This window comes from Mauremys reevesii, linkage group 9, assembly GCF_016161935.1.
Source record: "Mauremys reevesii isolate NIE-2019 linkage group 9, ASM1616193v1, whole genome shotgun sequence".
Classification (NCBI taxonomy): Eukaryota; Metazoa; Chordata; order Testudines; family Geoemydidae; genus Mauremys; species Mauremys reevesii.
In genome coordinates, this window is record NC_052631.1 from 57,696,137 (window position 1) to 57,711,847 (window position 15,711).

The following is a 15,711-nucleotide window of genomic DNA, read 5'->3' on the forward strand; positions in this document are numbered from 1 at the left end:
CGCCTTGCTACTCCAGTCCATATCCCTGCAATGAGCCCTGCTTGGGCAGCTCACTGCTGACCTGCAGCCCCTGCTATCCCATGCTGGGCCCCAATGACACATCCATTGGCGGTGAGCTTGTTAGACATCCCTCCCCAGCTGGCACTATACAACCATCCTCTTTAGCCAGCCCCCAGCACTGGCTAGGGTAAAGCAAACACCCCTAGCTGTTCCAGAGTAGATATTAGTCCACTGATTTTACTGCTTCAGGAACAATTAATGAGCTGCAGAGAGCAGCCCTGGCCAGGACCAAGCCCATTAACCTCTTCTGGTGCTGAGGTGGCAACATGCATTCATGGTTAATACGTAGGCAACCCTGGCTCCTTGCAGCAGGGGCTACAGAAAGGACACATGTGTGAGGCCTCCTATGTCAGGATATGTCAGAAGACTGATGATCATGTACCCCAGCCTACAGGAGCTCAGATCAGGAGTCTTGGCCAGCTCACACAGGAAATGATCGTGGCTCATCAGTTTTACTCCTGTACTCGTGATTTTGCATGTTGTATCACGTCACATGGAATTAATGCAGCCTGCCCCTGTTGCATGCAGTCTCTAGCATCCTCTGAGGTCCTGCTCTCCCACCGGACCCTGGGAGGAGTCCAAGATGGTGGCCAGTTGCTCAGAGCATGTGAAGCACTTTGCTTGTGCCCCAGGATCTCACAGAACCCCAACAAATTACACCGGAGTTTAAAAAGAGACGGCACAGTATAATCTTTTCAAGAAGCAAGCAGGCTGCCGACTAACCACTCTACATTCCAGGAGGAGCAAGTATAACTGACCCTGCTTGGGCTATGATCAGGATTTGAACTTGAGATCTTCAGTGCTAAAAGCATGAGCCTCTGCCACTTGACTTACAGGAATAACTCCCCTAGATTATAGCAGTAGTAGACTCTCATCTTCTTATGTGGGCCAGCCACTAGGGGAAACAAAGACACACACTGTGTTAGTGTGCGATACAGAACCTCTCTGGGACAAATCTGAGACAGATATAAGAGTAAGGCACATGGTGATCTCTATTTGTCTTAGGACATTTCTGCTCTGAACTCAAAACGTCTCTTTGACCAGCTAATTCAGCCACCACCACTGCTCTGCTCCACTCCACCCACCCTCAGTCCCAGCTGCAAAGCACATTCAGAAAACACAGGATCAGACTTTGGTGAGAAATTGTTTTTCTCTAGTTTCCTTGATTTTTGGTTATTTTTTCCGTTTTTAAACTGACCTTGGATTCCTCTGCAACTTATCTGACACCTTGCCTGCACCCTCCCCTCCTTTCACCTTAGGGTAAACATTAAGGCAGGGGTCGGCAACCTATGGCACGCATACCAAAGATGGCACGTGTGCCAATTTTTAATGGCATGCTGGGGCCTGCCCGGACCCCAATGTGCCATTAAAAATCCTGCCGATGCGGCAAGCTGCAGGGTCCGCGCTCCTGGGCTGGAGTGCTGGGCCCAGCGCAGCAAGCCGCCGGACCCTCCCCCGCCTTCCCCTGGAGCCCTGCCGCTGCACACAGTGCTCTGGGGGTCGGGGCTGCGCGCTCCCGCGGGGCAGCGTTTGGCTCCGTGGGGAGGAAAAGACGCTCACCGGTCATCCGGAGCCCCGCCACCGCATGCAGCCCTGCCCCGCCCCTCAGAGCGCTGCGCGCGCAGCGGCAGGGCTCCAGATCAGCGGGAACCCAGCGGGTAAGGGGTCCGGGTCTGAGGTGGGGGAGGGTTGGATAAGAGGTGAGGGCAGTCAGGGGACAGGGAGCAAGGTGGGTTGGATAGGAGGAGTGGGATCCCAGAGGAGTGGTTAGGGGGAGGGGTCTCTGGAGGGGGCAGTCAGGGAGCAGGGGGGTGGGGGGGCTGGATGGGGCATGGGAGTCCCGGGGTCTGTTAGGGGGTGGGGGGTGGATAGGGGTCAGGGCAGTCAGGGGACAGGGAGCAAGAAGGGTCCTGGGGAGGCAGTTGGGGGGGGGTGTCTCTGGAGGGGATGGTCAGGGGACAAGGAGCTGGGGGGGTTGGATGATTCGGGAGGGCTATCAGGAGGTAGGGGTGTGGAGAGGGGTTGGGAAAGCAGAGAGCAGGGGGGCGTTGTATGGGTCCAGAGTTCTTGTCAGGGGGTGGGGAGTGGTTGTATGGGTCATGGGAGTCCAGGGGGTTCTGTCTGGGTGCGGGGTTGTGGATAAGGGTTGGGGCAGTCAGGGGACAAGGGGCAGGGAGGCTTAGATAGGGGGTGGGGCCCCAGAGGGGGTAGTTGGGACAAGGAGCGGGGGGGTAATCACCCAGCCCTCTGCCCTGAGCCCTGACCCCTCCACACACACACACACCCCCAGCCCTCTGCCTTGAGCCCTGCACAACCCCCCAGGCCCCTGCCCTGATCCCTGTACCACCCAGCCCTCTGCTGACTCCTTCACCCCCCCACATGACCCCAGCCCTGACTCTGGCACCCCTACACATACCCAGCCCCCCTACCCTGACACCTGCACTCCCCTCACATGTGCCTAGCCCTCTGTCCTGACTCTTGCACCCCCCATATCCCATGCACCCTGCACATCCCCATCCCTGCCCTGAGCACCAAACGGGAGCTCCTGCACCCCCACTCACATTCCCACCTGCACCCCTCACACCAAATGGGAGCTGCCCAGGTAAGTGCCCCCACACCCAAACCTCCTGCCCCAACCCTGAGCCTCCTCCCTCATTCTAGCTCCTGGCCAGACCCTTCACCCCCAGCCCTGTGCTCAGTCCACTCCCACCCTCAGCTCAGTGCAGAGAGAGGAAAAGAATAGGCCAGAACCAAGGAGAAGGTAGGTACCCACTGTATGTGGGCAGGGCCGGGACCCCAGACAGGCAGCGGGCTGAGCGGGTCCGGTAGCCGGGATCCCGGCTGGCAGGAGCCGGCGGATGGAACCCCTGAGAGGCAGTGGGCTGAGCTGCTCAGCCCACTGCCGGTCTGGGGTCCCGGCTGCCAGCCCCGCACAGCCCACTGCCAGTCTGGGGTTCTGGCTGCCAGACCCTTCCCAGCTGGGGTCCTGGCTGCAGGCCCCACTCAGCCCACTGCCAGCCTAGATGAACAGAACCCCAGACCAGCAGTGGGCTGAGCGGGCCGGCGGTGTAAGATCAACATTTTAATTTAATTTTAAATGAAGCTTCTTAAACATGTTGAAAACCTTGTTTATTTTACAATACAACACTAGTTTGTTATATAATATATAGACTTGTAGAGAGAGACCTTCTAAAAAACATTAAAATGTATTACCAGCATGCAAAACTTTAAATTAGAGTGAATAAATGAAGACTCGGCACACCGCTTCTGAAAGGTTGCCGACCCCTGCACTAAGGACATGTCTACATGGGGAAAGGTTTGCAGGTTATACCAGCATCAAAGTGCCATTGCTAGTATCGCTTATGGTTAAGGGTATGATTTAGTCACAGGTATTTTAATAAAAGTCATGGACAGATCACGGGCAAGAAACAAAAAAATCACAGGCCATGACCTGTCCATGACTTATACCATAAATACCCCTGACTGTATCTTAGGGGGTGAAGGATGCTCTGAGGGGGGAGAGCCTGTGCACCAGCTGTGGGGGCCTGCTGTTGCTCCCACCACCACCTAGGTGGGAGCCCCGGAGGGCCCACTGCCGATCTGGCTGCCACCAGGGATGGCAGGGGAAGACCCAGGGCCAGCCGCTGCTCTGGCCACCCCAAGATTGCTGAGCTGTGGCTGCTCCCGCCACCCCTGGGACTGCTGCTCAGGTGGTCCCTGGGGCCAGCTGTCCAGGGCTGACAGAGCAGCGGCTGGCTTCAGAGCCATTCCAGCAGCAGCCAGTGTGGTTGTCCCCAGGGCCGCCTGAGGAGCTGTCCCCAAGGCAGCTGCTTGAGCGACCCTGGTCAGCCACACAGGCCGCTGCAGACATCACAGAGGTTGCAGGAAGTCATGGATTCCGTGTCTTCTGCAACCTCCATGACAAACAAGAAGCCTTACTTATGGTTGGTGAATGAAATAAGCGATACCAGCAGAAGCATTTTTTTTAACCTGTCTACACTGGCTTCTGCCAGTTAGAATAATAAATCACACTTGAATTGGCATTGCTAGTGTAGACTGGACCTGTTTTGGAACCAGCCTTGTACACAGAGAATGCAGAGTCAGTTGGGTGCAGCTTCCTGTCTTCAAGAGCATGTGTGTGGGGATATAGCAACTTCTCTCCCTCCACCCCACCCACCCACCCACCCCCCTCCACTACAAAACCACAATGCAATTCAGCATGAGCTGGCAGATGCTGGACAAAAGGGGCTAGGGGCTGCAATAGCAAGGGTGGGGAGGCAAACTGCAGGCCTAAGGTGCACAGGCAAAGCTGTGTGGGGAGTACAGAGCTCTAGTGGGAGATGGGGGCTGCAGGTCAGGTTTGAGGGGCATTGGTGGAGCTGTTTTGAGTGCTAGGACTGGAATGGTTGGGAGGGAGGAGGGAGGGAATGGCTGTGGGTCAGGTTTGAGGCATGTTGCAAAGTTGCCAACTCCCATGATTTTACCACGAGCCTGGCGATACGGCGATATTGGGTGCCTTATTCCAAGTCCCAGTTCCTGAAGTGCTGTGCTTAGGTGAGAATCTGAGGTTTCATTTAAAAAAGAATGGACGTTTCTAACCCCCACGGTCAAAGAGAAGAGCTTGGAAATCGAATCTGAATGCATCCTAAAGGCTCAGAAACTAAATGCAAGAAAATGAACCAAAACAGTATTGTTTTTAAAAACAAATCTCATGAATTTTACACCAATCCTGTGACTCAGAGAAGGAGCCTGACTCATGATTTCTGAACATTTGGAGTTGGCCATCCTGCATTGGAAGAGCTGGGTGAGGTGTCTAGGGCTGGCATAGCAGGGTGGGGTGGGGTGGGACGGGACGGGATATGCTTCAGGACTGAGGTGCACTGGGGGACATAGTGTGGGGTGATGCTGCAGATCAGGTCTAGGGTGCATCAGCAGAGCCACACAAAGACCCCCAGACTGGAACCAAGGAAGATACAAAGCTGCCCGACAGAACTGGGGGGGCAGAATCCATCACTGGAATAGCAGGCAGTGCAAATCAGGACTATGGTGCATTGGCAGAGCTGTGCAGACGCCAGAGAGAGCTGTGCAGACGCTAGAGAGAGCTGTGGTCAGGATTGCAGGGCATCGGCAGAGCCAGATAGGACACCAGATTTATTGAAAGAAGCTATCTTCTCCTAGAAATTAAAAACAGCTGAACAGGTTGCTCCTGCCAAATTTGTTAAATACATTCAGACTACGGATCCTGCAGCCAAGCCTCAGACCCAGGTTGTGCACGTGGCTGTTACAAGCCACAGGAAAGCCTGGGCTTTTGGTGGAAGGGAGAACAGCTAGAATATCAGGTAGGGGGCTGGGTCTGCAATCCAGGCTGGGGAGACAGAGGGACAACCAGATGCTCATGGGCGGCGGGTGAACCTCCCCTTCAGGGAGACTATCCCCTGGCCTTCCCCCTTCTGCCTGAGGCACTGCCCGCTGGAGCCCTGAGGGCCCCCCCCCATGGCTGGAGGAGCCCCCGCCAGCCTCAGGGGACGGGGGGGGGGGCCTCAGGGTGGAGCATGGGTGAGGACACAGCCTGGGTTAGGGGAGACTTAGCCTCCCCTGGCCTATGATACCCGCCGCCCATGCAGACACTTCTGGATTCAGGGAGCAGACAGATGGCGGGAGACAAGGAAAGACACATGGTGAAATTGCCCTGGGCCACTGGAGAGAGGAGGGGGAACAGAACTGTTCTGAGTCACAGAGCAGACATGCTGCTCCCTGTTTGCCTTCTCCAGCAGAGCTGGCAGGGACCTTTGGGAAGCTGGAGAAAGTCTCACTCTGGCCCCGGCCAGAGTTCAAAGTGCCTCCAGAGGAGCAGAGTCAGCATGGCTTCCTCTCTTATCCCTCCTTGGCTTCCTCTGCACATATGACACAGCACGATTCCAGTACATCAGCAGCCCTCAAATGCCAGGCTCAGCAAAGCAGCACATTCCAGTCAGCTGAGCTCAGGCACTGTTACAAAGGTTGGGGCAGCCTAGGAACCTCCGCTCCTCCCCAGCCCTGACCTTTGCTTTCAGCTGAGGAATGGACAAAACACTCTGTCCAGGAGGTGACTGATAGCAGTGAATCAGCCATCCTGGCGGCATACTCAATATGGTCACTGGCTGGCTATGACTGACTGTCCTTTATACAGGCCTTTTATCCAGACAGTCCATCAGACTGCATGGGGCAAAAGCAAACAATCTGCATTTGAATACAGCTGAGTGAAAATGTCTATGCCTAGGAACAAAGCATGCAGGCCACACTTACAGGCTGAGGGACTCTATCCTGGAAAGCTGTAACTCTAAAAAATATTTGGGGGTCATGGTGGATAATCAGCTGAACAGGCGCTCCCAATGTGACGTGGTGGCCAAAAGGGCTAATGCTAGCCTGGGATGCATCAACAGGAGAATCTCAAGTAGGAGCAGGGAGGTTATTTTACCTCTGGATTTGGCCCGGGTGCGACTGTTGCTGGAATCCTATGTCCAGTTCTGGTGCCCACAATTCAAGAAAGATGTTGATCAATTGGAGAGGGATCAGAGAAGAGCTACGAGAACGATTAAAGGATGAGAAATCAAGCCGTACGGTGACTCATGGAGCTCAATCTATTTAGCTTAAAGAGAAGGTGAAGGTGTGACACGATCATAGTGTTTGAGTAACGCTGCAAATCTTTCACGGAGGTCATGGAAGTCACAGATCCCAGGACTTTCTGTGACCTCCATGACTTCCAGCAGCTGACCCCAGGGCCACTCCAGCAGCTGGGGCCAGCAGCACCAGCCGCTGCTCCAGCGGCCCCAGGCAACTGGTCCCAGGCACTGCCCTGGAGCAGTAGTCTGGGAGCAGCAGCAGCAGCGCCCCAGGCTGCCCCTGCCCAGAGGAGCAGCAGCGGTGGCGGAGCCCTGGGCCACCCCCCAGAAGCAGCAGCGGCAGCAGGGCTCCGAGCTGCCCCCAACCCCCAGGAGCAGCAGTGTCCGCTGGAGCACTGCCATCCCCCTACCCCAAGCAGGTAAGATTTAGTTGGGGTATTTTTAGTAAAAGTCACAGAAAGATCATGGGCTGTGACTTTTTGGTTATTGCCCATGACCTGTACATGACTTTTACTAAAAATACCCGTTACTAAATCGTAACCTTATCTATGAGTACCTATATGGGAGACAAATATTTAATCATGGGCTCTTCAGTCTAGCGGAGGAAGGTCTATCCCGATCTAATGGCTGGAAGCTGAAGGTAGACAAATTCAGGCTGGAAATAAGGGGTAAATTTTTAACAATGAGGGTAATTAAACAAGGGAACAATTTATTGAGGGTTGTGGTGGATTCTCCAGCAATGCCAATTGTTCAATCAAGACTGGATCTTCTTCCAAAAGATCTGCACTAGAAATTATTTTGAGGAAGTTCTCTAGCCCATACTATACAGAAGGTCAGATTAGGTGATCATAATGGTCCCTTCTCACCTTGGAATCTATGAAACTTTATGAACACTCAAATACAGTGGATCATTTCACTTCCCACTGAAATGCAGCCACCAGAGTTACGAACTTACTGGTCAACCACACCCCTCATTTGGAACTGGGAATACGCAATCAGGCAGCAGCCGAGACCAAAAAAAAAAAAAAAAGGCAAATTTAGTACAGTGCTTTGTTAAATGTACAGTACTAAATAAATAAAGGGAAAGTTTAAAAAAAGATTGACAAGGTAAGGAAACTGTTTCTGTGCTTGTTTCATTTAAATTAAGATGGTTAAGAGCAGCATTTTTCTCCTGCTGAGTAAAGTTTCAAAGCTGTGTTAAGTCACTGTTCAGTTGTAAACTTTGGAAAGAACGAGAATGTTTCGTTCAGAGTTACGAACAGCCTCCATTCCGAGTTGGTGCTGCCGATGAAACAGAAGCACAAAGGGATCGTGTGTAATGGCCTTACCGGGCCTGACTGGGTTAGGGGAATGTGACCATAGGGACAGTGCCACAGCCTGCTCAGTGTAAACTTCCTGCCTAGCACACACACGCAGCATTGTTGTTCTGAAGCTTTGGCCTTGTGTAGCCTGTGACCTCTCGACCCTTCGAGAGTCAGGGCGATGAGGGTCTGGCAGAGCCGGCTGCTTACGCAGGGTTCTCAAATCCCTCTGAGGGAGAGGAAACATCTGCAGGAGGGCTCAGAGTTCAGGAGCACTGCGATGAGCCAGCTGAAGTTAAAATACAGACTTAACGCCAGCTCAGCAGAATCCAGGAAGAGAGAATGTGGGTTACTGCTGTATTTCACTGGAAATGGGATCCAGGTCAAGTCAGAGCCCAGGGTCTGGGACAACACAGCTCCTGAGCTCAGTGCAATAGCTGTGTAATGGGTGGCAAAGGAGGAAGCACTAGGAGCTGCTACTCTGTACAAAGTGGCCTTGATGGTGCTTAGCAAATGGGCCACCCTGCATTGGGCACGCTGATGGAAACATGCCCTGCTAGGACCACATGTTCCAAGGAATGGGGGGAGCAGTGCATCCACTCAGCCACCAGATGTACCAGCCCCGCCCCCAGCATCCCATTGAGAGCAACACAGAGCAACCAGATCACCCCCGGGATCTGGACCCAAGCTCTGGAGTGTCTGAAATCCAAACCTGAATTTTGCAGTGGGCCCCCATTTCTAAAATGGGCTGAACCCAGATCCCAGGCTGGAGAGGGGAGACTCCTTGGAAAGGCCAAAGAACTCTCATCCCTCCAGGTCACACGGTTCCTGGGGGAGGGGAGGTGCAAGCAGCCCCAGCTTAGCAAAGGAGGCCAAGCTCCTCCAGCCAAATGCTGCTAACCTTGCTACAGCAGGCAGGGAACACACTGGCAGGTGATCAAACATTAACTTCACAGCAATTAGATCATTTGAACAGCCATCATCCTTGTCCAAAGATCAACCAGCATGGTACGCTTTGCTAACGCCTGGCCCCCTGAAAGGGGATAAGGGCCATCTACCTCCATTACCTGCTTCACTCTCGGTTACTTCTTCAGGTCAACTTTGAAAGACCAGGTGACCCAAGGGAAGCCCTGACTAACAAGGCAGATATAAAGTCACCCAGCAGAAACCCAAGGGCGCTGCTGGCTCTCTGCCCACTCCAGGCTGGCATAGGGACCCAAGGAAACAGCTGTGCAGCGACAAATGAGGTCAAAGACACACAAAGACCTAGGTGTCTCTCTAGGGTTCCCCTCCAGGCAGGGATCACTGCACAGCCAGCTGCAGACGGGAGGCAGGCTCCACTGCACAAGTCTACTCCCTTCACAGCACCCTCACCGCTGCCTTATTGCAACAGGCCATGGCCACACACAGACACCGTAGCTGTCAGCCAGCAGCCTATCAGGCACTGGGAATTAAACTGCCATGCGGGGGATGGATGGTGTTGCTCAGGGGATGGTTAAAGGGACACAGAGACCTTCGCACTGAGCTCCCCAGTTCAAACCCAGCCCAGGCCAGTGGAGGCTGGAAGCTGCTGCCAGGGGTTTTTGGTGGATCCCAGTCCAGGGCCATATGAACCAAGCACCCTGCAAACCAGCAACACCACTGGCACATCAGACCATAAGAACGGCCATGCTGAGTCAGACCAGTGGTCCATCTAGCCCAGTATCCTGTCTGCCGACAGCGGCCAGTGCCAGGTGCTTCAGATGGAGTGAACAGAAGAGGCAATCGAGTGATCCATCCCGTCATACTGTCCCAGCTTCTGGCAGCCAGAGACTTGGGGACACCCAGAGCATGGGGCTGTGTCCCTGCTCATCCTGGCTACTAGCCATTGAGGGACCTATCCTCCACACATGCCCCCTTCACAGCAGCCCCAGCAGATGCCAAGGAACAAATGGACAATGGAGACAGAACTTCCCTCTTGCCGGAGCCCCCCGGCTCAGGGCTGAGGCATGCTGGCAGGGCAAGGTGGCTGGGGGAAGCCTGGCCCCTGTGCTTACCCTAGTGAATAAGGAAATGCATTCTGCCTCCAGGAGCCTCCTCTTGCCTTCTGCAGGATACAAATAATCCTCCTGGGGAGCCACTCAGATCCCAGGGCTGCCAACCTGGCACCTTTCTCCATCAGCCCCTGAACATTTCAACAAGAGACACAGCCCAACAGCCACTCATCCCAGAATCCCGGCCTCCACCTGGGACAGAGGGCAAGGGCAGAGCCCCAACATCAACCTCCGCTCCCTCTAGCAGAGGGCCACTGTTCCGGCCCAGTCTCACAAGCCTAGTGTGTCAATAGCACAACCCAACCAGTCTCTCCTGCCCCTCCCCAACATCCCCGTGGCACCCGCTATCTCTGCGCAAAGACAGCAGAACCTCCCCACACCTTACCCTGCCATCTGGTTACTGATAGGGGGTTACTTGGAGGCACAGGACCCTTCCAAAGGGCCAGTGCTTCACAGCCATCTCCTGTGTCTGCATGTGACTGCAACAGGAAGGCTTTGGCAGACTGGGACAGAGGGCTCCGTGGTTTCACGGGTCGAGAGGTGCTTTGATTTTGCCAAAACAAAACATTCCGATCGACGCAAAGCGATTTTTTTTCCAGAATTTCAGTTCACAAGGAATTTAGATTTTTGTTATTTTTATTTTTGATCCAGAAGAGAAGACATTTTGAAAGCGCGAAACTCCCCTTGAAATACCCAGTTTCTCCACAGCCTTACCCATCACCCAACCTCAGAATTTCTGGCCTAAGAGCTTTGACATTGGCTTAAGTGGAAGCAGGATGAGACCCTTGAATGCATTTGAGGTTGGCTCTGTTATTAGTATTTTACAAGCATTTTCTCACTGTATCTTCAAATGCCCCATGGAAAGTTTGTGATGAGTGGTGGTGGGACTTAGGGAAATGTTCACGTGTGTGATAGGGCTGGAGTGAGGAGGGAATGCAGAATAGGATTTTGCATTAATTTGTATTGCAACAACCCAGTCCCCTGTTCCCAGAGAGCAATCTTGACTCCAGGGTGGTCAGGCTTGCTACAGAGAAGATTTCATAAACACTGTCAAAACAAAGGGAGAGAGGAACAATCCATTTACTCCATTTGACCAGAGTTTAGAGTGTGGGGCAGTTACAGAGGTCCAGACCCTCAGGTGCCTAAATACCTTTGAAGATCTGGGCTAGACAGCTTCATAAATGGGGGGAGGACTGCAGCTTTGCACTGTCAGAGATGGCTCCAAGACTGTATGGCTGGAGACTTTTCCATCGCCTGAAGTCCTAAGGGTCTATCTACACTTGGAGCTGGAGGTGCAATTCCCAGTTTGGGGCGACATACCTGAGGCTACCCTTGATTTTCAGCACACTGGCTCCATCACAGCTTGTGCGAGTATCTCTCCGCAAATTTGGAGTTACAGCCCCAGCTCGAAGTGTAGATGCACCTTCAGATTCTAACAGAGCGCCTGTAACTAGCCACACACTCAGCATTTTCTCCATTTCTTTGAAGTGCTAGGTCTTGGTGACTAGGCAGTCTGATTCGTGGGCTCAGAAATACATAGCCCCCTCCTGGTGCTGTTTTACGAAGGCCTGTCCCAAATGTCCTGATACACATCAGGAGACCTTTAAGAAAAAATAAAAGAGCCCTGTGCCATCCCAGCTCACCATCAGCCCTGCTGTTTATGACTTTCACCCTCCAGCCTCACACAGCTTCTTCAGATTTCACAAGACCAATTGCATGTCCCTTGTGTCACTCTCTAGCTGTGGCTCCTAAAGAGTTAAAGACACTCTGATGCAGAACAGGGCATAAAAAGGAAAGACTGGGGAGCAGACTCATAGTGGGTATAAACTGTCACAGCTCCACTGAAGTCTATGTGGGTGCAACAATTTACACCTGCTGTGGAGTCAGCTGTGGGATTCCAGGCTGGTGAGATGGGGGGCATGAAATGTGAAAAGTTTCTTTGGTTTGACTGAAGTACCAAATCCCATCTTACACACAAGATCATTCAGCTTTCCTCACAGTGCCAGATTTCAGCCACCAAAAAGAGAGAGAATCCAAAGTTCTGGATGAAAGCTCACATTTAACTCACTCATGATGGGTGGTTGTGTTTCTTTCTATTGCTTTATTGCACAACAGGGTGGGTTAAGGATAAAGTTTCAGTCTGGTCTCCAATTTCCTCCCTGCTTTTGTGGGTTTAAAAAGAGAAGCAGTCATTGCTCAACTGTACAGCTTTGCAGCCTGAAAGCTGCACACCCTAACAGTGCTGAGATTCCTAAGCACTTCTGGGGATAACGGGCCAGATCCTCAGGCAACATAAATTATCATAGCTCCATTGACTGCACTGAAATTCCCCAATTTACACCAACTGATAATATAGCCCTGAAGCAGGAGGGCACACTGCAAATGTTTTCTTAACCAATGCCACTGCCATTCAGCCAGTGCTGTTGTGTATGAAACCTGTCACACAATGATCATTGTTTCAGGAGTAGGAATTGGGAGGCATGTGCAAGATTGGCCTGCCCCAGTTTCCCAGGGCTAAAATCCATTGCCACATCTCCTCCAGCCTGATATGTGGACCTGCTTGCTGGAGGTTGCTCAGCAGCTAAATCAGCTCATGTGACAGGCAGTTCCAGTTCAGACCAGCTACAACTTTGCAGCAAAAACAAAAAAGAGTCTCATTTTAGCTTGGAACTGCAACTTTCCTCCTCCCATTCAGCTACCCGTTCCCTACCCAGGAGCAAAATGGCAAATCCTCTTCCAAACTAGCTTCACATGCCTCCCCCCTCATCCCCATTCCTATCCACCCAGAGAGGAGAGCCACCCATGAAATGCTGCAGCGTGATGGCAACAGGGAAACAGAGCAAGACAGTTCATTACAGATGTAAGTACAGCTGTTAGATCTCTGAGTGGGGCTGGGGGACAGCTGAGGGGCTAAGGACAGTGAATACCACCTCCTTCCCTCACACCCTGCTTTTGCATCTGCAGCTCTCCCTGCCCTCAGATTAGGGTTTCCTCACTGTACTGGGCTGGGGGCAGGGGCTCCAAAACCAATCAATGCTGCCCCCATGTCAGCCAGGGAGGTAGCACTGGAGTAACACAGAGCAAGCACTCCCTCCCTGTTCTTCAGCCACAGCACCCCCCAGCTCTAACCCTGATCCCACTCACACCAGTTTTACACTGCTCTAATGCTGCTGTCTTCAAGGGAGTCACCTCGGATTCAAACCGGAGCAAACAAGAGCAGGATGAGGGCCACAATCTCTGCCAGTGCCGTGGACCGGGGGGGTGGGGGGGGGAAGGCAAGTGAACTGGATTCCTAAACACTGAGATCCTCAGTGTTGTGAAGAACAGCTCCACTGAAGCCAGCCTCAACCCTTCAGTGACCTCACAGAAAAGACTACACATGCCCAAGGGCCAGAGACTAGAGTGAATAAGAACCAAGAGACTTTGCAATAAGCACCTTCCACCTGTGGATCTCGCACCAGAAAAGGGATCATTATCCCTATTTTGCAGTTGTAGAAACTGAGAAATGGAGCGGTGCAGACACTTGCCAAAATTCACACTGGGAGACCCAGACCTCTTAGCTCCCAGTGCCCCCGCTTTGCCAGCTGTAGAGAGGGAAGTGAAATGTGTTTGGTGCTGTACCACAAATGTACATCAAACTGCTTAGTCACTCAATTCTACCCCAGGGAAGTTAGTAGCTTATAGTGTGTTCCAGGTGAGGGGAGCCCCCAAACATAAAGTGTCCTAGGGCTATCACCTCGCACTGTATGAGACCTGGCCAGGGCTGCCCAGAGAGGGGACAAGTGGGGCAATTTGCCCCGGGCCCCGCAAGCCCTGGCTCCGCGGCGGTCCGGGTCTTCCGCGGCATTTCGGCGGGGGGGGGGGGGCTTCAGTGCAGACGCGGAGCGACAGAAGGGCCCCCCGCCGCCGAAGACCCGGACCGCCGCCAGGTGAGTAAAAGCGCCGCTTTGCCCCAGCCCCCCTGAATCCTCTGGGCGGCCCTGGACCTGGCTGCTAGAGGCCCTGGGCACTGTGCCCGGCTGCTGGCTCCCCCATCACACTCTGCCCAGCTAGGCTCCCCGGCTGCCGCAGCCCCCCGGGGCGTGCTACTCTCCTGCGGCTGCCTGCCGCTGTCCCTGCCCCGGGAAGCGCCCTTCTTACCTCGGGCTTGGGCCGGCTCTGCAGCAGGTGCTCCAGGTACAGGTCGGAGAGCGCCGTCCGCATACTGCTCACGCTGTCGCCCCGGCTCGACTTTAGGGTCATGCCGAGCTCTCTGCTGTCACCCGAGCCGGCTCCTTTGCGCAGCGGCCGCTCCCACGCCGACTCCAGCCACCTGATCCGGTTCCCCTGGCTCCAGCAGAGCGGGCCGGCTCCGCGCTGCAGCAGCGGCTCCCGGGCCGGCTCCAGTCCCTGCGCAAGCTCCCGGGTGCAGCCCCTGCGGTCTACGGCCGCCTAGCGCCGGGACATTAATTCAACGAGCCGACCGGTGCCTGTAAAGCTGCCTGCGGGGGGTGGGATCCGGGGCTGGCCGGGGGGCCGCGTTCCCTGCCTGCGGGCTCGTGGTGCTGCAGCCGGCTGGGCAGCGCGCGGAGCCGGCGGGGAAATGAAGCGTCGGGCTGCAGGGAGGGGGCGGGAGCTGGCACGGTCACACCCCTCGCTGCCCTACAGGAGGAGTGTCTGGACCGGGGAGGCCGCGGCCCTTGCTCCCGCTGCGGGCGGAGAGTTCGACCCCAGGAACTCGGAGAGAGGCGGCTGGCAGGGGGCGCCCGCGCAATGGCTGCGCTCCCCCTCCCCGCGCTAGAGGGGAAGGAAAACAAACGGGCAAGAAGAGGCTAATGGGGAAGCACAGCTTCCCCCCACTCCTAAACCGCCATGCACCCCCTCCAGCCCCCACCTCTCCAGCCCCCAAACCGCCATGCACCCCCTCCAATCCCCACCTCTCCAGCCCTGTCCCCTCCCGCCCCCAAACAGCCATGCACCCCTCCAATCCCCACCTCTCCCGTCCCCATCCCCCTCACCCCCAAACCACCATGCACCCCCTCCAATCCCTACCTCTCCAGCCCCAGCCCCCCCACTCCCAAACCGCCATGCACCCCCTCCAATCCCCATCCTTCTAACCCCCTCTCCCTCACCCCAAACAGCCATGCACCCCCTCCAATCCCCACCTCTCCAGCCCTGTCCCCTCCTGCCCCCAAACAGCCATGCACCCCTCCAATCCCCACCTCTCCAGCCCCGTCCCCATCCCCCTCACCCCCAAACCTCCATGCAACCCCCTCCAATCCCCATCCCTCCAGCCCCCAAACTGTCATGCACCCTCCAATCCCCACCTCTCCAGCCCTGTCCTCCCACCCCCAAACAGCCATTCACCCCTCCAATCCCCACCTCTCCAGCCCCATCCCCCTCACCCCCAAACCGCCATGCACCCCCTCCAATCCCCACCTCTCCAGCCCCCAAACCGCCATGCACCCCCTCCAATCCCCACCTCTCCAGCCCCTCACCTCAAACCGCCATGCACCCTCCAATCCCTACCTCTCCAGCCCCATCCCCACTCCCAAACAGCCATGCACCCTCCATTCCCCATCCCTCCAGCCCTGTCCCTCCCTTCCCCAAACCTCCATGCATCCTCTCCAATCCCCACCTCTCCAGCCCCAAACTGCCATGTACCCCTCCAATCCCCATCTCTCCAGCCCCAAACCACCATGCACCCTCCAATCCCTACCTCTCCAGCCCCAGCCC

At 54.9% G+C, this 15,711-nt stretch overlaps 2 protein-coding genes across 4 annotated transcripts in view; one reads left to right on the top strand and one right to left on the bottom strand.

Moving 5' to 3' along the window:
• Window positions 1-14,660, bottom strand: part of MPP1 (membrane palmitoylated protein 1) — a 48,184-nt gene extending 33,524 nt beyond the window's left edge. The window contains exon 1 of one of the 2 annotated variants that reach the window (XM_039487479.1): window positions 14,137-14,656. In XM_039487479.1, the coding sequence (XP_039343413.1) occupies window positions 14,137-14,238 (102 nt within the window). In that variant the 5' untranslated portion in view covers window positions 14,239-14,656. Of the gene's footprint in view, window positions 1-14,136 lie in introns of both variants that reach the window. The other variant, XM_039487481.1, reaches the window with a different exon arrangement.
• The window catches only part of LOC120371583 (proline-rich receptor-like protein kinase PERK2), a 32,692-nt gene continuing 29,630 nt past the window's right edge, over window positions 12,650-15,711 (top strand). For both annotated transcript variants that reach the window (XR_005584447.1, XR_005584448.1), the window contains exon 1: window positions 12,650-12,856. The gene's annotated coding sequence lies outside the window, so the exon portion shown is untranslated. The remainder of the gene's footprint in view (window positions 12,857-15,711) is intronic.